Raw genomic sequence first — 18,995 nt, 5'->3', positions numbered from 1 at the left:
TAAACCTCCCACTCTTGATTTTGGCTCAGGTTGTCATGTCACGGTTGTTGAGATCGAGCCCCGAGTAGGACTCCTTCACTGAGCACAGAGCCTGCTTGGGATTGTCTCTCCCCCCACCCCCTGCCCATCCCTCACTCACTCTTGCCTGTGTGCTCGCTCTCTCTCTTGCTCTCTGTCACTCTCTCTCTCAAAAATAAACACTAAAAAAAGAAAGAAAGAAAAAGAAAGAAAGAAAGAAAGAAAGAAAGAAAGAAAGAAAGAAAGCAAGCAAGCAAGCAAGCAAGCAAGCATGAGGGGCCAAGACCATTCAATGGGAAAAGAGCAATCTTTTCAACAAATGGTGCTGGGACAACTGGAATCCACATGTAAAAGAACAAGGTTGGATCTTCACGTCATGCCATACTCAAAAATTAATTCAAAACAGATCAAAGACCTAAATGTAAGGGCTAAAATGATAAAAATCTTGAAAGAAAATATAGGCATAAATCTTCATGACTTGGGAATACGCAAGAATTTCTTAGAAATGATACCAAAAAGACAAGCGCTAAGAAAAAAATAGGTTAACTAGACTTGCCAGAATTAAAAACTTTTGTGCTTCAAAGGACAAGCACAGGAAAGTCAAAAGATAACCCATAGAATCACACAATTTTGCAAATCATCTATCCGGGAAGGGACGTGTATGTAGAATACATAAAGAACACTTACAACTGAACAGTAAAAAGATAAAAACCCAATTTAAAAATGGACAAAGGATCTGGATAGACACGTCTCAAAAGAAGGGACACAAATCACCACTAAGCACAAGAGAAGGGGCTCAACATTATTAGCCACCGGAAAATGTAAATCCCAACCACAACTGAGATATCACTTCCACCCGCTAGGATCGAATGTCTATAATCTGAGAGGCAGATAATAGTAAGTGTCGGCGAGGACGTGAAGAAATTGGAGACCTCACACGCCGCTCAGGGGGACGCAGAAGGGTACAGCTGGGTGGAAAACAGTCTGGCAGCCCTTCTACCAGTTAAACATAGAATGACCACATGACCCAGCAAGCTCACTCCTTGGGACCTACCCAAGGCAGATGAAAGCATAGGCGTGCACCAACATTTGCACATAAGCGTTCAGGGCAGCATCACTCATAATAACTGACGGTGGAAACAACCCAAACGTCCACCGACTGATGCACAGATAAACAAGGTCTGAGGGGTCCACGCCATTCGGTATTACTCTGCCGAAAAAGGAATGAAGTCCCGTGACATGCTACGACATAGGTGGACCTTGAAAACATGAGGCTAAGTAAAAGAAGCCAGGTGCAAAATGGTTTGATTCCGTTTATATGAAATGGCCAACAGAGGCCAATCCATAGATACGGCAGGTGGAGCAGGGTTTGCCAGGGGCTGAGGTGTGAATTTAAGTGTTCTGGAATTGACTATAGTGGTGGTCTCATGAGCCTATTAACACGCTACAAACCATTGATCTCTCTCTCTCTCTCTCTCTCTCTCTCTCTCTCTCTCTCTCTCACACACACACACACACACACACACACACACACACACAGTGAGACTGGGGCCAGACATGTGACTTTAACTGTTTCTCTGTGTACTTCCATAGTGCTTGCTTGTTTTCTTTTCTTTTCTTTCTTTTTCTTTCTTTTCTTTCTTTCTTGTTTTCTTTTCTTTCTTTACTTTTGACAGTGAACACACACCAAAAGTGCTCTCCAAAGCCCAAATAACTGCTAGCCTCCGCTCCCTCCAGCTGAGCTCTGGCCACCAAAGATGCCACCCCATGCTATCACCCCCTCACCCATCCAGCACCCTGCAAATGCTGGCTGAGGGCCCGGGGCTGGTGCCAGGGACGCACATAACCCAGCTCAGAGTCCAGGACCGGAAAAGGTGAGACATGTGAGGAAGGTGCCGGGCGTGACGGCAGCCCTGTCAGGGAGCTGGGGAAGCCCCTCCAGCTGAGTCTTAAGAAAGCACAAGACAGGCGTTGGGCACGTGCCCCGTGGACACGATGACCCCCCCCTCCCAGCGACCTTCCAGAGCCACCTTCTCCAACCCCCTGCCTGGAGGCCCTGCCCCCATGCTACCCTACGCTCTCCACGCCCTGCTCCTCCCGGACCGTCACAGCAGCTTTATCGACACCCCAAGGCACCCCAAGTGACACCCACGCTTGGACCCACGCTGACTCTGTTACCGCCCTGCCCCCAGCCTGATGGGACAAGCCTGAAGTCTCCACCCTGGCTGCCTGGGCCCTCCTGGCTAGCCCCACTCCCCACTCCCTGCCCTGACACCATGGTCCCCGACCCCCGCACACGCCACTACTGGGGGACTTGGGCCGCTCCTTTACAAACACCCTTACCCCAATCACCTGACCCACGTGGATTCTCCTGCACCCCAAACCCTTCCCACACCCAGCCTCTGAATTGCGGCAGGCCAGGCTGTGGGGAGCTGGGGGTCGGGACACCACCACACAGCCCCTCAGCACAGGAGGCTCTCCCATAGGGCCCCCAGAGCTTTCCGGCCAAGGGGCCAGCCACTCCTGCCCCACATGGAATCTGCCTCAGACAGAAGGCAGGGAGGATGGGGAGGGGCAAGGGCTCAGGCGGACAGGAAATTGAGAATGTTCTGGGAGGGGCAATGACCATGCAGGGTCACTGCCGGGGATTTCCAGGGGGAGAGCCCAGGAATGAGTGACACGTCCAGGGTAGCGCCTGGGGTGTTGTGGGACTGGGGAGGGAGACTATCCCTGGGGGGAGGGGCTGAGTGGCCACACTCGGGAGGGGCAGATGGGGAAGGAGCAGGGCAGGGGTGGGGCTGGGGAGTGAGTGCCAGCTTGGGGTAGAAATCAGGAGGCAGAAAGAAGCCAGAGCCCTCCGTGGGCCCAGCAGGGACCAGGAGTGCCCGGGCAGGGCTGGGTGGCAGTCCCCCAGGCAGAGACAGCTGGTGCTGTGCCAGGCCCCAGGAGAGGAGGGCTCTGGCCCCCGCCCCACCCACACGTTGGCTGACATCAGGCGCCATGCCTTCCTTCCCTCACTGGGGGAAGCCCTCCACCTCCAGGGACAGGATGGGACTCAGTCCTCCGTGGTCCAAGGGGCTCACAACGGTCAGGCCTGCGGCCATGGCCCAGCCACCTCTGGCTTCCTCTAGGCTGCTCCTGGCCTGGCCACAGGCATCCCCCCGTCCCTCACCCAGAGGGGCTAAGGAGTCACAGGGGTGCCTCGTATGACGCAGAAGTTCTCCTGACTCCCAGACCTGCACGGATGCCCCCCCCCCACCCCCACCTTGCTACCCTACTTTAGCAGTGCTCAGCCGCCAGAGCCACACGCGCCCGGGGAACTGCCCCATGGCACTGGCAGGTCTGCTTCGGGAAGGTGCCCCTGCGCCCACAGGCAAGAGCCAGGCGAGAGTTGCCCTCTGCCCTCTTCACCTCTGTCCACCACATCCAGGATGCGGACACAGACTGAGACAGCCCCGTGTATCTGACACCAAGCCTGGCGTCCAGGGAGCACGGGCGCTGAGATGGGACCCCCAGGGATCTGTCAGCGCTCACTCCTGGGAGGCAGGCCTCCACCCCAGGGAGCAGAGGGGACACGGCTACTCAGCCCAGGATGCCGCAGAATGATGCCCAGGACAGGCTCTGGAACCGCACGCACCTCTGCGACCTGATCATATCAAGGAAGGTTCTGGAACGGGCCACTATTTATTCTGTGTAGGCATCCTCACCGGAGTGTCCAGTTCATAAACAGTCTGTCCCAGGGTATGCCAGAGAGCTGTGGCCCACGCGGGCCGCTGCTTCCTTGCGCGGGACCTATCCAGGGGGACCCCCACCCCCAGCCCAAGGCTAGGCCAGCTGTGGAAGGTGAGAGCAGCGGCCGGCCGGCCCTCTGGGTAACTACCCCCCTCCCTCAGGAGCCCACTGTCACAGGATCACCTCTACCGACACCAGGCAGATGAGCTGGAGAACCACACAGCACATCCACCTTGCCAGAGATCAAGCAAAGGCCGTGAGGGGAGGGTGGCCGGGCAGGGGTGAGCCCTAGGCCCTGTGAGACCTCTCTCCCTGCCTGGGTGAGGGCAGTGGGTAGAGAGCGAGGCCCTAGCAGGACCTCTCTCCCTGAGCTGCCCTTGGGGTCAGAGCCAGCAAAACCAGCCACGTGGAGCTGGAAACAGCTCTGGTCAGCTCTGCCCACGGCCCCCACCTCGACCCTCTCCAGCCACTCACTCTCAGGGCCCTAAGCCTCTGTGGGCCAGGAGCCAGGGCCACGTTGGTGCCTGCTAGAGCGACCCAGGCAGCTGACCGCAGTGAGGCCCTGGGCAGGTCCAGAGACCCCAGGGAGGGGGGAGGGGGAGGGGGAGGGGTTCTGTCAAAGCCACAGAGCCAGTTTCTCTGAGGAGGAAGAGAGGGTTGCTCTGTCTTCCCCAGCCCCCAGCTGCCCCCTGCCCCAGGGGACAGAGAAGGGCTGTGAGGAGCTCCTTGCCAGGGGAGGGTGTCAGTCTAGGTGCTGGCCAGTTTGGGGAGGTGAGGAGAGGCCACAAGTATGTGACCCACTGCCAGGTGTGGCGGCCGCCCCCACCCCACGCGGGGGCGGCGCCCTGCCGAGGGGCAGCGGACAGCTCAGCCTGGGCCCACGTGTCTGCTGGCCTCAGACCGGGGACACTGGACACCGGCCCCGCGAGCCCCCGCCCCGGCGCGGCCCACCCCACCGCCCGCGCCGCGAGATGCCCTATTAAGGGCATGACGGCGGGGGCTCCGCCGGGCGCCGCAGCCTGCGGGTGTCGGGCGGGCCGGGCTCCGGCTGGGCGGCGATCTGACGGGCGGCCGCGGACAAGGGGTCAGAGGCCGGAGGACCCGCCGGGGCCCCGGCCGGACAGCAGGTCGCCCGCGGGGCGCGCGGGGCCCTACCTTTGTACTTCTCCCGCACCTCCTCGTAGGCCTGGATGAAGTCCAGCTCGTCGGGCGGCGGGCCGGGCGGCAGCCGGGCGGCCATCCCCGGGCGCGGGACGCGGCGGCGCAGAGCGGCCTCCAGCCCCGGCGGCCACTGTCCCCGCGGCCGCGCGCCGCTCAAAGGGGCGGCCCCGCCCCGCCCCCGCACCCAGGATGCCCCACGGGCGGGGCGGGGCCGGGCGAGGGGCCCTGGGGCCGGGGCCGCGCCGGGCAGGCTCGGGGCCGCGGGGCCACGCGCGTCCCGGGGCGCACGCCCCTCCCCGCCCCCGGCCGGGTCCCGGGCCCCGCGGCCCCTCCCCGCCGGCGACCTCACCTGGCCGCCCCCCCCACCCACCCCCCCCACCCCCGGCGCGCCCCTCCCCTCCGCCCTCCCGCCGCGAGGCTGAGGACTTGGTGTCTTCGAGGTAAAAAGAGCCCCCAAGAGGAAACATGTAAGTATGAAAGGGCTGAAATAGGCGATTTGCGGAGGAAAGAAAACAAAACGTTTGGTAAAAACAGAAGACAAATTCTTTCCCGCCCCTGAAATGGGCACAGACCCGGTCGCCAGGGGGGACAACGGTCCGGGTGGGGCGCCCCTGGCAGTACTGCACCCCAGCCTTCAGGGCTGCTACCCCGTGACCAGAATCGGTCACGGAATCCGTCCTAGCACAAAGGTCGTGCGCGAGGGTCGCGCCCTGCGGCCCTGACGGCAGCACAGCTCCTGGCAGGGACTCCCCCTCCCTCAGGGCAGGGGCTGACCCCGAGGAAGGTCCAGGCCTGAGAAGGACATCCACGATTTGCTGTCCAGTGGGTAAAAATCCTTCAAATCCGTATGTGACGCTTGAAGCCTGGCGGGTCCTGCGCCCGCACCCACTGTCCTGGGGCATCTCCCTGACCTCTGGCCTGTGTCTCCACCCACGGCCCCCAGTCCCATCCTTGCCCCACAGCTGGCCTTCCAGGCCTGTCCCCACCGGCCTCAGGGTGCCCTCCGGGCCTCCTGCAGGGGCCAGCCGTCCCGTCCAGGTGCCCCCATCATCGTTCTGTCCGCAGAGAGGAAGGGGGTCAGAGCTGCAGCCACTGTCGGGGAGACCCTCAGCTGGCTCCTCCCTCTCCCAGCACATCCTGCCTGATGGCCGCCAGCCCTGGGTCACCCACTCCCCAGCCGCCCGCCCCACACTCTCAGGGGCCTCGACTGGGCCTTTCCCACCCGCCTGCCCCGAGCAGCAGCTGCTGGAGGGCGAGGCAGGACCCCGAATCCCCCCGGGGGGCTGCAACGCTAGCCAACCGGGCGGCCCCTCCTCTCCCGCTCCTGTGTGCTTCCACACACCGCCAGCGGTAGCAGACCAAGGGGCCCGGAAGATGGCTCTGCCCGCAGGAGCCCAAGAAGGCGTCAGGGCATCCGGGCCCTGGCTCCTTGCGAGGCCAATGATGGCACCCCTGCGGCGGTCGCCACCTCAGGCCTCCTGCAGCTGACAAGAGGGTGCCAGCAGGTGGCGCTGTGCTGCCCGCGATCACCTGCCACAGACCGGGGCCCTCGGACCAGCTCGCCCTCTCTCAGCGCCCGCAGGTAGCGCGCAGCAACAGCTCAGTCAACAAGCCAGGGTTAATGTCCGAATCGGACAGACGAGGCCGCTCGGCGTTACCTGCAATGCGGATGACTGCCCGCTCAGCAGGGTCCAAGACACTCCCATTGCCCCCGGAGCCACCTCCACCTCGCCGGGTCCTCTGCGTTTTCCCCAGGTTCCAGGGCAGTGTGTCCCCGGGGCTGGGCGAGCTGCTGCTGCCTCCGCTGGCATCCTCGGCCGCTGCCCGCACCTCGTGGTCCTCGGCCGACATGGCCTCCTGGAGAGGGAGCGGGAGGGGTCACCCTCTGTGTTTAGGCGGATACCGCACACTAACCAGCCGCTCCGTTAACCTAGACATTGACCGCACCCTTTCCACCCTCACCCCTCCTTGTCCCGCTTCACCCACATACTGACCACCCCCCTCACCCCTCCTTGTCCCGCTTCACCCACATACTGACCACCCCCCTCACCCCTCCTTGTCCCGCTTCACCTACATACTGACCGCCCCCCTCATCCCAGACATTGACAACTCTCTGCTCCCACCCACAACTGGCCTCGATCCGACCCGCTCACCTCTGGGACACCCACACAAAGACACCCTTCCTCCAACACTGACCTCACTCCCTTGTCTCTCACCAGGACACTGGCACCTACACACTGTCACCCAGGGGCTCATCCCACCACTCAGACACTAGCGTCCACTGGCTCCCACCCGAACCTGGACGTCCCCTCTACACCTCCGATCAGCAGGCAAGCCGGACCATCAGGACCGCACTCCCTTCCCTCTGCCAGCCGTCAGGGAAGGACCCCGGCCCCGGCCCCTGGTCGCTGGCGCTGTACCTCCAAGCTCCAAGCTTCACCCTCCAGCACCCCCATCGTCCTTCCCCGCCCCCAGCCCCGTGCGGTCCCACCTCGGTCTCCGCAGTGAAGGCCTATAAATATCTGGAGCCGCAGCGGCGTGGGCCGCAGGAGCCCGGCCTCCCCTCCGGCAGCCCGCCCAGCGCCTCATGCACGCCCGCACCGCCGGCTGCCGGAGCACACGCACACCCACGCGTGCCCGCTGCTCTGCTCCCGGTCCCCGGAGCGCTGGCGTGCGGGAGGTGAATGGGGCTCTGTAGCGGAGGGTGGAGTGCAGTGGGGGCACAATGTGGGCTCTGTGCCTCCGCCCTTCGGCTCAGGGCTGGGGAGGAGACGGCGGGCACCGAGCTGGGGGCCACCCGCCCCGCCCCCCACAGGCTGCTCTCCGGCACCTCTGCCGCTCCCCCCACCCCACCCCGCCGCCCCGGCCCCCCGCTGCCGGCCGCGCCTCCCCGGCAGCCTTTCCTGCCCACACTCGGGGCACCGCCCGTCCAGTTCCGCAGTCTGGGGCGCGCAGAGGTGGTGTCGTCCCGAGGGAGGATGGGCCGCGACGCAGCCCCAGTTCCGCGACGCCTGCTCCCGCAGAGCACCCCCCCCCCAATCCCACCCCGCAGCTCCCGCACCCTGCGCGCCTCTCCATCCCGGCCCCGGTCCTACGTGCCTGGTGGCTCAGCTCGGCTAGGCTCGGCCGCCGCAGCCCGACTGCTGGGCCAGGAGAGCCGCGGAGGCTGTGCGGGCGGAGCGAGCCCGGAGCCCCGCCCCGGTCCCTGCCGAGCGCCGCCCGTGCGGTGGCAGCGCCCGAGCGCGCTCGGGGCCGGGGCCTCACCGAGGCTGGGACGCGCGTCCGGCTCGGAGGGCAGCGCCGGAGCAGCGCTCGCCCCTCCCGCCAGGCGCAGCCCTCCCCGTGCGTACTGGGCGGGCCGGTCGGCAAGGAGACGTTGTTGGAGAGCGTGCGTGACACTAAGGCGACGTGGGGTCGCAGGGGTGCGCGCCGGGTCGCGCCTTGGCCCGTCGCCCAGGGCCGCCTCGAAGGAGCCACGGACGCTGCCCCTCGGCCCTCGCCTCCAGCCGCGCCGAGGTCCCTCGCCCCCCAAGCGGGGGGCGGGGGTGACCGGGAGCTCCCGAAGGCCCCGCCGCCTGGTTTCACAAACACGTTTATTCAAACAACGGAGTTGCGTTCGGGCTAGGTCGGGCCGGGGTGGGCGGTGTCGAGCTGGCCCACCCTCCTCCCGGGCTCTGCTGACCCCTGGCGGCTGGGTCGGCCCCAAGCGGGGACACAGCCCTGGCCCTCCGTGCCGGCACCCACCTGTCCACGCACAGCAGCCGGAGGCAGGGGCGCCCCCAGGGGCAGCGGAGGCAGCCGAGGGGCCAGCAGGGCTGTGCGCCGCGGGGAGCCGGGCGCCAGGGACTGCTGGGCCGAGCGAGGAGGGGGCCCTAGGGTTAGGTGGCTGGAGAGTGGCCCAAGAGCCCAGCCGGGTCCCCTGGGGGAGCCTGCTGTGAAAAGTGACCAAGATCCCGGGCCGGTGGAGGCAGCCCAGGAGCAAGTGCCAGGGGCCTGCAGAGGGGGCACCCGCAGGCCTCAACGGCCCTGCCTGTCGTCACCTGCCAGCAAGAGTGCCCGAATACCCCCTTGTGGCCGTCAGCGTTGGGGGGCCAGTAGCCGTCCTGAAGCGACAGGGAGGGGCACCCTGCTCCCCTGCCCAAAGAGCGTGCCTGTGAGAGGAGGGGGGGACAGCTGAGGGCCAGGGTCGCCAGGCATCGGCAGAGCCCGCATCCCCGCTGCCCTGTCTCACTGTCTCACTGTTGAGGCTGCAGTAGCTACAGCCTGAGCACAGATGTCAGCTCAAGGACTGCCCACGCCATGTGACAGGTCCAGGGCCCGCTCAACCGGCCGCCTCTCACAGACCGCCGCAGCGGGTGCCACACACGCTCCACCTGCTGGGAAGCCAGTCAGGGCCAGGCTCTCCGGAGAGCCTCTTGCCCTACCTGCTGGGCCACCCCAACAAAAGTTGAGAAATCAAGAGCCTTCTCTTGGTGGAGCCAGGGTCTAGGGAGACCACGCGGCTCCAATCATGCTGTGTCCAGCTGCGGAGGCCAGGCAGACATTGGCTGCCCGGGTGGGGCCCCGAGGCCTGCGGGTGGGCAAACCCAAGCACCCACCAGAACTCGGCACCCACATCCGGGTCCCCCTGCAGAGAAAAGCTAGGCTAGGCGCCCACTGCTCACAGGATTTCCCTTGAAACACCGAGGCCTGTCCTGGACCTCTCGGCACTGGGAAGACCGCTGTCCGCCATGGGGGGCCAGTTCAGGGGCCCAGACAGAGCTTCTGAAGAAATTCTGACTCACCTCTTCAGGGGGGTGCAAAAGAATATCACATCCGTGAAACAAGACTGACTTCTGTGAAAAGGAAATAGTCTGAAAACACGGAGAATGGAATGTCTGAGTTGAGTCCAGGGGGGAGACCGGGTGACGAGATCAGGAGTGGAGTCGGGGGGCGTGACTCGGAGCCAGCGGTGGGGGCCCCGTGGGGACAGGGCGGCCCGCACGGGGGTCTAAGGCCTGCACAACCGGGCCTCTGCGAGAAAACGGGGCACAGGTGGCGGCCAGCAAGTGAGGGCATGCGGGGAGGAGTTTCCCTATGCTGAAGGCGGCGTCTGCCGATGGAGAGGATCCACGAAGGGCCGAGAAAGACACATCCCCGGCACCTACCTGCTGGGGAACCTTCAACTTTTTTTTTTTTTTTTTGCAAGTCACACTTTGTCTTTTTTTTTTAATGTTTATTTATTTTAGAGAGAGACAGAGTGCTAGTGGGGGAGGGGCAGAGAGAGAGAGAGAGAATCCGAAGGAGGCTCCAGGATCTGAGCTGTCAGCACAGAGCCCGACGCGGGGCTCGATCTCACGAACCGTGAGATCATGCCCTGAGCCAAAGTCAGACGCTTAACCGACTGAGTCACCCAGGCGCCCCGACTTTCAAAGCAAAAGAAAACTTCGCCAGTCTCCAGACACACACACACCCAAAGTCTACATGCAAACGGGACAAAAATCTTGGGAAAAAATCCACATGCTCGTCACAAAACTGCTTGATGCTAAGAGACCACAAGTGGATTTTTGTTTAGCTTTCCAAAACACAAACTGTTTAAGAGCGAAGAAAAAGAGTACTGTCTTTCAAAGATCTGAAGGAAACACTTTGACCCTGAATGCCGTAGCCAGCGACGCTGCAGACGTCGTGGGAGGAAACAAGCACAGTTTCGGGTACACGAGAACTCGCGACACATACTCAGCTTCGCGGGAAGGTCTCAAACACCCGGCAGCTGTCCTTGGGGGGGGAGCTATTCCGATATCAACTGATAGATGCAAATGACCTGTAACGGTAAAAGGCAAAATAGATTTAAGAGTCCAGGATATTTACTACCCACCCAAGGAGTTACCTCTACTAAGCAGGTGAAGAATCTGCAGGAAGGGAACAAGGGGGTGCCAGGCAGCCGAGCACAACCCAGAAAACAGGAAGAAAGTAAAAAAAAAAAAAAAATTAAGTGCCACGAGTCCTTGAGCCCTATTCTTTCATGCAACACAGCTGTAACAACTAGGATTTCAGTTCCCTGTTGCCCCTGTGGTTTAACGGTGAATATTTTTTCATTATCGCTCTATGTCCATCACCGTACGGCCCAAACACGGAGCCTCGTGATGGCTGTAGACAGAAGATGACGTCGGTCAGCCTTGGTGACATCATAAAAGTAACGTACCTGACCAGATTGTGATGGAAGAGGCAAGGGGAGACCCAGGAGGGGAAGGAAGCCCACTGTCCTCGTCCTCCGTGGAGGAAGTTCGAGTGTACCATGTAAAGTCACAGAGGCGCTCCCTGGCAGAGTCATGTGCGTGTGAGGAACTGAACCCACAGAGGAGGAAGGGGTGAGGGCAGCGGGGCCTCCGCTTTTAGAGTGCCAAGTCCAGACCTGGAGGGAAAGCACTTCACCCAGTTACAGTGCTCACCTGCAGGAGAGCGGTGGGGCTGGCGGTGGCGCGTGTCTGGGCCAGGTTGGGGGAAGGCCACAGCTTTGTGCCTCAGTGACGAGGCGGGCTCCACAGTCCCCTCCCGCGTGCCTGTCTGCGGGCCGTGAGCACACGACCTGCCCTCCTTCCTAAGTGACCGGCTCATTTTCAGTCCAGTCCCTGCCCTCACCTTGCGGCCACCCTTCGTCCTGCTGCTTGTCAGTCGGGGCGCTGGTTCCCCACCGGTGGCTCCCGGTCTTTGAGGCACACCCACGCTCAGAGTTTCCACATCTAGGCAAATAAAAATACTGCAGCGAGCCCTGTTTTTGCTGGGGCAGACGCTGTGGCAGGCAGAAGATCCCAGAACGGCGCCGGGCACATTGTCTGTGAGACGAGCAATCCTCACGGTAGCCGCGAGATGGCGTCACCACCCCATGCTTCAGACCAGGAACCCGGCAGGGAGAGGCCTGTCCTTCACGGTGGCCGTAATCAGCAAAATGGGTCCCCGGGCTCAGGCCTGTCAGATCCTGCCCCCCCCCACCCCCCCACCCAGACTGTGAAAACCTTCTGGGCAGGAACCAGGTCTCAGGAGCCCCATGCTGCCTCGTCCCCCAACCCCGACACAGGCAAGAGTGTCAGCCCGCAGGCTCTGCCAGGCTAAAGTGGTGGCCATGACCCAGGAGGTCACGAGGCCGGCCAGACGGAGCGTGGACCTGACCAGTCGATGCGCACCCTGCCGTGAGCAGCATCCAGGGGGTCAGGGAAGACACTCCAGCCCGTCCAAGGGCCCCTTCAGCCTCTGCTGTGGCGCTGACGCCCGGAGAGGAAAGGGTTCCGGGCCACGGCTAGAGCACTGGACCCTGATGGCTGGCCCACCCCACCCTCCCCCATCCGGGGCACAGCCTCACGGAGGGGGGGGGGGCCCGAAGCTGCCAAGAGGAAGGCCAAACGCTGACTGCAGGCCAGCCCGCAGCGCTGTGTCCCGATACCATGGAGGACGGCGCGGTCACCGTCAAGGGCAGTGCTCACACCATGGCACCGCTCCAGACGGGGTCTAGCTCTGCAGGCGACATGCCCCCCAGGACCCCGCCATCTCCTCCCGGAGGCACACCTCTAACGCCCCTAGTGCCCCCTCCGGCTTACCCCCATCCTGCTCAAAGGCCACACGCGCCACCAGCCAGGCCTGGCCACCAGTGCCCCCCACCTGGGAGCCCATCTTCTGCCTCCAACACAGGGGATCCAGCAAGGAGAGGGCCAGGGCTCACTGCGGCACACGGCGTCCTCCTGCTGGGCCGCCCGGCCTTGAAGCTCCAGGGACCGCTCGCGGCCAGCACGCCTCCGCTTGCAGCCGCCTAGGCCCCTCCCGGCCCTGGGTGCAGACTCCCCCTCAGGCTTCTCTGTCCCCAGCTCTGGAGGCGGCCAGCCCTCCCCATCGGGGTCCTCCAGGGTGGCCATCAGCCCTCGGACCTCCTCTGGGTCAGTGGCCAAGCCCAGCCAGGGTGCGGCTGCAGGAAAGGATAATTCAAGTGAAAGGTGGAGAGAACGTTACGGGCGCAGGGCCACAAAATGGGTGCGGGTGTAGGGCAAGGTAGATGGTGAGGTCAACAAAGGGCCATGGGATGTGCTGGGGTCCCCAGTGTCATGCTCCCCCAGTCACTGCCTGTACTGTCTGGGGCCACAGGGTGTGGGAGTGGCCAGAGGGGGCCTGGAAACTGGGTCCACCTTTCAGGAGGGAATGTCAGGGCCCAAAGGCACCCATCCCAGCCAGGCCCCTGAGCAAGAGTGGGGGAGACACCTGGGGCTGTGATGAGGGACAGGGGAGGGGCAGGGTGGCCTCTGTCTCTACCTCTTCAGGGTCTGTGTCCAGGGCAGCCCTGGCCAGACGCTCTGTCCCAAAGACACATTGGAACTGAGCCTCCGGCCCGGAAGCGCTGATCTGGGTCTGGGCCACCCAGGAGCCTGGCCCTGCTCTGGGCCTTCAGGCTCAGCACGTGACAGACAATGCCCCCTAGCGGACTTTGCAGAAACTACTCCGCCCCCTGGCATGGGGCCAGGGCTCCCCAGAGCTGTAGGACCATGGTAGGAGGGGGGCGGTTTGCAGGCTCAGGGCACCGGAAAGGTATCCAGAGCCTCCAGTGGGAGGAGAGCCAAAGGCGACGAATGCTCCTGGGACACTCACCTGAAAGCCAGTCAGATCTAGTCCTCCCACCGGGAAGACAGCAACACGTCCCAGGCCGGCAAGAAGGTCCTCGTGGTCAAGTTGTATGAAAGGCATGGTTCCCGGCTCCAGGGACAGCGCCATACCCACCAGCACCCCCACCCCGGTGGCCCCGCAGGCCCCAGGCTCACCCACCCCACATGCTCCAGAGACCCTGGGGCAATCTCCATAGGGCCCGCTGGGCCTGGAGGCCCCACAGACCCCGGGCTCATCAGCCCTGCCTCCTCTGAAGAGCCCACTGGCCCCAGGCTCACCAGCCCCCATGTCCCAGTGACCCCACGAGCCCTAAGCTGACTGGCCCAGCCTTTCCAAGAGACCCTATAGGACCTGTCTGCAGAAAGGCTCCTTCCTACCTGTGCTGGTGCCTCCTCAGAGCCCAGGGTCACCGTCCCTGCACCCTTCAGTGCCCTTGCTGGCCCTCCGGCCTCCAGGACAGCATGCTCAGTGGCCCCAGGCTCCAACTCGACCCGGCAGTCCCCTCCACTGGTGTCCTTGGCAAGATTCTCAGGCTCATGGGGGAGGAGACTCAGCTCTGATTCCTGCAGCCGGTGGTCCTGGTGTAGAACCACTTGGGCCACTTGGGGGAAAGGCGAGGACAGAGGGCCATCGCGGTGTGAGGGATAGGGAGGGGTAGGCCACTCAGTCTACCTAGCCCCACTCCCCCTGCCAGTGCTGGAAGGAGACAATGGTGTCCAGGAGCCCAGGCTGGCTGCGAAGGCCCTCCAGGGGCCCCTGCCACCGCAACACACACTTTCCAGGTACAGCTCCAGCAGCAGCAGGTGCGGGAGGGATGCCCCCTCGCACACGCACAGCTCAGGCCTGGGGCACCCAGGCCAGGGACAGACACCTCAGCCCCCTAAGGCCCGGGGCCGGGCCCGGGCCTGTTCCCCCAGGACGCGGACCTCTATGGGGGAGGGTGCAAGTCGGCTCAGAGCATCTCCCCAACAGGCACCCCCGCCCCAGTCCTGCCTCTCACCCCCCCCCCCCCAGAAGGGCAGGGGCAGTTGGGCCAGGACCCGGTCTGGTCCGGGGCTGTCCAGGGCATGGCGGGGATGCTCTGGGTGCCCCATGGCACGCAGCAGGGTCTGGCTCTGCGGCTCCAGGCGCTGGGGTGCACAGCAGAGGGCAAAGGAACACGGCGGCACCACGGAGCATGCGCCCCTCCTAGACCCAGACCCTCGCTGCATCCTCGCTGGGGCGGAGAGGGGCGTCGGGCCTGCAGCCCGCAGCCGGCAGAGGGCGCTCAGGCTGCCCCTTCCACCCGCCCCCTCACCTGCCGGCTCCTGAAAAGTGCCAACGCCCCCTCGGCCGGGTCTCCGCCAGCTCCGCACAGGGGTCCCCCCGTCCCCCACCCCCAGCATCGGCTTCTCTAAGCAGAGCACGAGCGCCTCGTCCGCAACATCAGGCGGCAGCCCGCGGAGCTCCGCTGCTGCCCACCACCCCTCCCCCCACACCTCCCCTCCCTGTGACCACCGCTGCCTCCCCCCACCCCACCCCTGTCCCCGCATCCCTGGGGCCTGACCCGGCGGGAAGGGCAGTGGCGCCACAGTCCCACCCTGCTCTTTCCAGCCCCTTCCAGGACCCTCAGCAGCCTTGTCTGGCGTGCCCCCGCCCCCTATCACGTTGTGTGTTTGAGGCGGGGAATCTCACACTCCCCAGACCCTGAGCTGCCCCAGCCCCTGCCTTCAGACAGGACTCCTGAGTCTGCTCTGCAGGCAGAAGGCCTGGGGCAGGAAAACAAAAGTGAAACTGCGGGAGAGAAGGGAGAGGGGGCTGGGGACCGCCTCCCAGGTGTTTCTCTTCCTCCAGGCAGGCCCCTCCTGTAGGACCCTTCACCCCAGCTCCTGTGCCTGCAAAGAGCCCCTGGCTGACCAGGAGGTGTGGCCAGGTCTGACCCCTCAGCTCAGCCCACTAGTCCCATCTGTCCCAACGCAGCTCACAGGCTGGTGGGGCGTGGGGAGTGGCCCCTGGGGGTCCTCTACTCCCACTGGCCTCTCCCTGTGAACCTTAAAATGGCCAATCACTCTCCCTACTCAGTGCACCGGGGGTCTTGAGTCATTGCCTCCCACTCAGGGACCTCAAGCTCGGTGTCACTTTCCCCTTGGGTGGCCAGGCCTGCTCCTGGCTGAGGCTGGCTGGCACCTCTCTCCAGAAATCTTCGCAGACCCCACCGCTCAGCCCTCACACCTAGCAGGTGACTAGGCCTCACGCCTCAGGAGTGAAGGCGAGCGGCTCCTGTCCTCGGCCCGCAAGTCCTCTGCCCCTCCCAGCACAGCCACGCTCTGCGTCCTCTGCTCGCCTTCCTGTGGCTCTCCCGTCTGTGCACCTGCCGGTCCTCCCATCCGACTCCATCACTGCCCTCGTCGTCATCATGGCTAACCTAGAAGGGGCAGGCGCTTTGCTGACACGGCTGGCTGCAGGGGAAATGGAGGGACAGACGGGGCCCAAGGCAGTGCCGGGCCTCGCCCGGGCTGCACCCTTAGATCCACACCCACTCTTGCCCCCACCCCCACCCCCGGCCCATCTGCTTTCAGCCTCTCAGAGTTGTTCCCATGACTGCTCTCCATCTCCTACCTCCCGTCTACCCCTCAGCACCTGCTACTCCCCCAGGGGGCTGAGGACCGGCCCAGCCTGCACCTCAAGTTGCACACCGAGCGTCCCTGGCCTGTGCCTCCATCGTCGCTTCCCCAGATCCCTGCCCTAACCTCTTAATCTCCCTCTGCCACTCCTGCACACCCCACTATCCATCCCCGACAGAGAGGGCAGGGTGAGCCTCATAAAGCGGCACAACAGCCGCCACAGCTTGAGTCACTCGCAGCAAAAGCCAAAGTCCAGGCTCTGCCTGACCAGGCCCCAGTGCCCTCTCTGTCCCCATCCCCCATCCTCTTCTTCCAAGGCAGCAGATCACTCCTACCTCAGCACCCATGCACGGGCCCTACCCTCTGCCTGGATGGGCCTCTCCCACAGAGTCACCCAGCTCCCACCCGACCCCCACCCCCATGACTCCCCTACCCCACCCTTATTGTTAGATTTAACCTGAACCTCAAGTCTCTAAGGACCTCTGACTTGCATAGGCCCCATCCAAGGCCCTGACTTCAACTTCATATGGGTCATTTTTTAATTCTTTTTCTCAGATTGGGCCCCTCAAATTGTATGAGCTTCTGGTTCTACAGAACCTGAATCTATCCCTGCCCGCTCTATATTTTCTCTTCTCGTAGAACTCATCACCTCCTAACGTACCATGTAACCTACCTAGTACACAAGTCCCTGACGTAGAGGGTCTGCCACTGGCAGCAATGTACTGGGGTAGCTCAGATCATTACGCTTTCAGGAATTCTTGTGAACAAGCTGTTAAACCGGTGGTAGCTCGGAATCAACTGTGAGGGGTGTATTTGTGACATTAGCACGTGCAAAAGTTTGAGATCAGGGCTTCCCCTGCTAGCTGCGGGTCTCAAACTTTGAACCAGCACACCATGCGTACAGGAGAGAACATCTTCCGGGCCATTGCGGGTCTGGGAGAGGCCAACCGTGGCACAGGAAGGTCCCCAGGCACTGCTGCAGAAATCGTCCATGGCTGTGACAGTCAGCACATCGTCAAGAGGACCGCTGAAGCTAAGGGAAGACGCTGACTTGGCCTCCAGTCCTGGCAATGAAGCAGGGCTAAGAATGCCACCTTTACAACCTAAAGACGTGATGAAGACAGGAAGGATAAAAGGCCCAGGACCCCACTGGAAATAGTACTCAATGGTTGCTAGAGAGGATGGAGCAGTTAAGCCATCAGGCCTCTGGGTTTGGGATAGACTCGGACGAAAGGGCAAGGGAAAAGAGAAAGCGATGTTTTAAGACCAAGGAGGCATAGAGAGTCCTTGGCAGACTCTGCATATGCCAGATTTAGGAAGACCTTTCCCAACTCCCTGAGCCGAATCGGCCAGACCAGGCCTTTGTCTGTAGGGTCTCAGCCCTCACGGCCCAAGCCTTACCCTTAGGCGGGACGCAGGGCGCAGGCCTGGGACCCGGAAAGGAGCCAGTAAGGCGGCCACAGTGGGTAGGATCCAACCGGGAAAAGCCCGACCCTCCCTGCAGAGCACCGCCCGCAGCCCGGCTCCACCGCCCCCAGGCCCCGCCCCGAGCCGCAGGCCCCGCCCCGCGCGCCCGGCCCCGCCCCGTCACAAAGCCCGGCGATCTTCCAAGCCGCAGGCCCCGCCCCGTCACAAGGCCCCGCAGCAGCGTCTCCGGGCCGCAGGCTCCGCCCCGCACCCTCGGCCCCACCCCCGGCCCCGCCCCGTCACAAGGCCCCGCAGCGTCTCCCGAGTCGCAGGCGCAGGCCCAGCCGAGCCGGCCGCCGAGCGGGTGCTGGTGTGGGTGCGGGCGCAGCCGCCATCGACCGCGCGGTCGCGCACCGGACACCGTGCGCACCGTTCCGGAGGCGCCCCGCGAGTGGTGAGTCCCTGGCCCGAGCGCGGCAGCGTGGCTACCCTCTCGGCCGCCGGGCCGGCCGCCCCCGCGCGGGCCCTGCGCAGCCGAGCGGCGCCGCCGAGGGTCAGTCGGTAGGTCCCGCCGGGGCGCACGGCCCGCTCGGGCCGGGCGCGGCGGCGGCGGCGGGCGGCGGGCGGCAGGGGGCGGGGGCGGCAGCGACGGGACCCCGCGTCCCGAGCGCACCCCCACCCCCGACCGGGCCGCCGGGCCCACCCGCCCTGGGTGCGGGCTCCGAGGCCGCCGCCCCCACCCGCCTCGCCGTCTCGCCTGCTTTGTTCCCCCGCACGCCCTCTGGTCGCTTCCATCCCCCACACACCCCCGCACCCCGCTGTTCCTGGCGTACCCTCCTGGCAGGCACCCCGGCAAGCGGATCCGGGCCTGCAGCCCCCACCCGGGGAGCGAGGGACGGTCGGGCCTGCCTTTGGACAAGGGTCAGGGCTCTCGCTGCTCACAGATGGCCTGGGGATTTCCTGGGATAGAAATAGCCGCCGGCTCTGGCCCCTTAAAGCTGCTTAAGGGGCGGGTTGCGAAGGGGAGGGTCCGGGCACACCCCCACACGTCCCTGACCGCGCCCCCAGCCCCGACCCGGGCTGAGCTCTGACCCGGGAGACGCGAGCAGCGGTGATAAACCTCCTCCAGTTGCTTCTAAGAAACAACCGAAGCCAAAAATCACGAAGCCGACGAAGTCATCATCTTATCTGTCCCCTCCTCCACTTTTGGGGTCGTCTCAGAGCGGCCCCTTGTGAGGCCCCGCGCCCAGCTGCCCAGTCCCCACTGGCTCTCCAGATCCTTCTGCTCAGGCTGGGCTGCCAGTGGCCCTGGGGGCAAAAGTCATGAGTGCCCCCCTTTGTGTCCTGGTTCCCTGCAGCAGGTGGGGCGGGGCGGCGGTGGCTGGTTCCGGGGACTTGTCACCGCAGGGCTGACTTCTCTCTCTCTCCTCTAGGGGGAGACCACAGAACCTG

The 18,995-nt window shown here is 63.8% G+C and overlaps 2 protein-coding genes and 1 long non-coding RNA gene across 9 annotated transcripts in view; all 3 read right to left on the bottom strand.

Annotated features, from left to right (window-relative positions):
* PLEC (plectin) overlaps positions 1-8,145 on the bottom strand; it is a 56,030-nt gene extending 47,885 nt beyond the window's left edge. For 3 of the 6 annotated variants that reach the window (XM_086695033.1, XM_086695035.1, XM_086695049.1), the window contains exons 1-2: positions 8,011-8,145; positions 6,570-6,768 (exon numbers count right to left, since the gene is read on the bottom strand). In XM_086695033.1, the coding sequence (XP_086551159.1) occupies positions 6,570-6,762 (193 nt within the window). In that variant the 5' untranslated portion in view covers positions 6,763-6,768; positions 8,011-8,145. Of the gene's footprint in view, positions 1-4,905; positions 5,074-6,569; positions 6,769-7,512; positions 7,699-8,010 lie in introns of those variants that run through there. The other 3 variants (XM_086695041.1, XM_086695043.1, XM_086695034.1) reach the window with 2 other exon arrangements.
* Positions 8,146-8,342: 197 nt separating this feature from the next.
* PARP10 (poly(ADP-ribose) polymerase family member 10) lies at positions 8,343-14,982 on the bottom strand. The gene is given in 16 exon segments (XM_086695957.1): positions 8,343-8,969; positions 8,972-9,042; positions 9,044-9,062; positions 12,396-12,608; positions 12,611-12,882; positions 13,085-13,279; positions 13,281-13,405; positions 13,519-13,685; positions 13,688-13,819; positions 13,822-13,895; positions 13,897-14,125; positions 14,211-14,291; positions 14,294-14,334; positions 14,336-14,430; positions 14,433-14,461; positions 14,534-14,982. Coding segments are annotated over 16 exon segments (2,565 nt in total). The 5' UTR covers positions 14,919-14,982; the 3' UTR covers positions 8,343-8,532.
* Positions 14,983-15,058: 76 nt separating this feature from the next.
* LOC147571753 (uncharacterized) lies at positions 15,059-18,982 on the bottom strand. 2 transcript variants are annotated; one of them, XR_015246541.1, is made up of 3 exons: positions 18,377-18,982; positions 16,810-17,239; positions 15,059-15,971 (listed from the first exon to the last, which is right to left on the bottom strand). It is a non-coding gene; the product is annotated as an uncharacterized LOC147571753 (long non-coding RNA). The 2 variants fall into 2 exon arrangements; XR_015246542.1 differs by having other exon boundaries at positions 16,810-17,169.
* Positions 18,983-18,995: the final 13 nt, after the last annotated feature.

This window comes from Puma concolor, chromosome F2 (assembly GCF_028749965.1).
Source record: "Puma concolor isolate L17-30 chromosome F2, mPumCon1.1.hap2, whole genome shotgun sequence".
In the NCBI taxonomy this organism is placed as follows: domain Eukaryota; kingdom Metazoa; phylum Chordata; class Mammalia; order Carnivora; family Felidae; genus Puma; species Puma concolor.
Note: the sequence above shows the minus strand (reverse complement) of the source record. Positions and strands in the feature narration are given on the sequence as shown.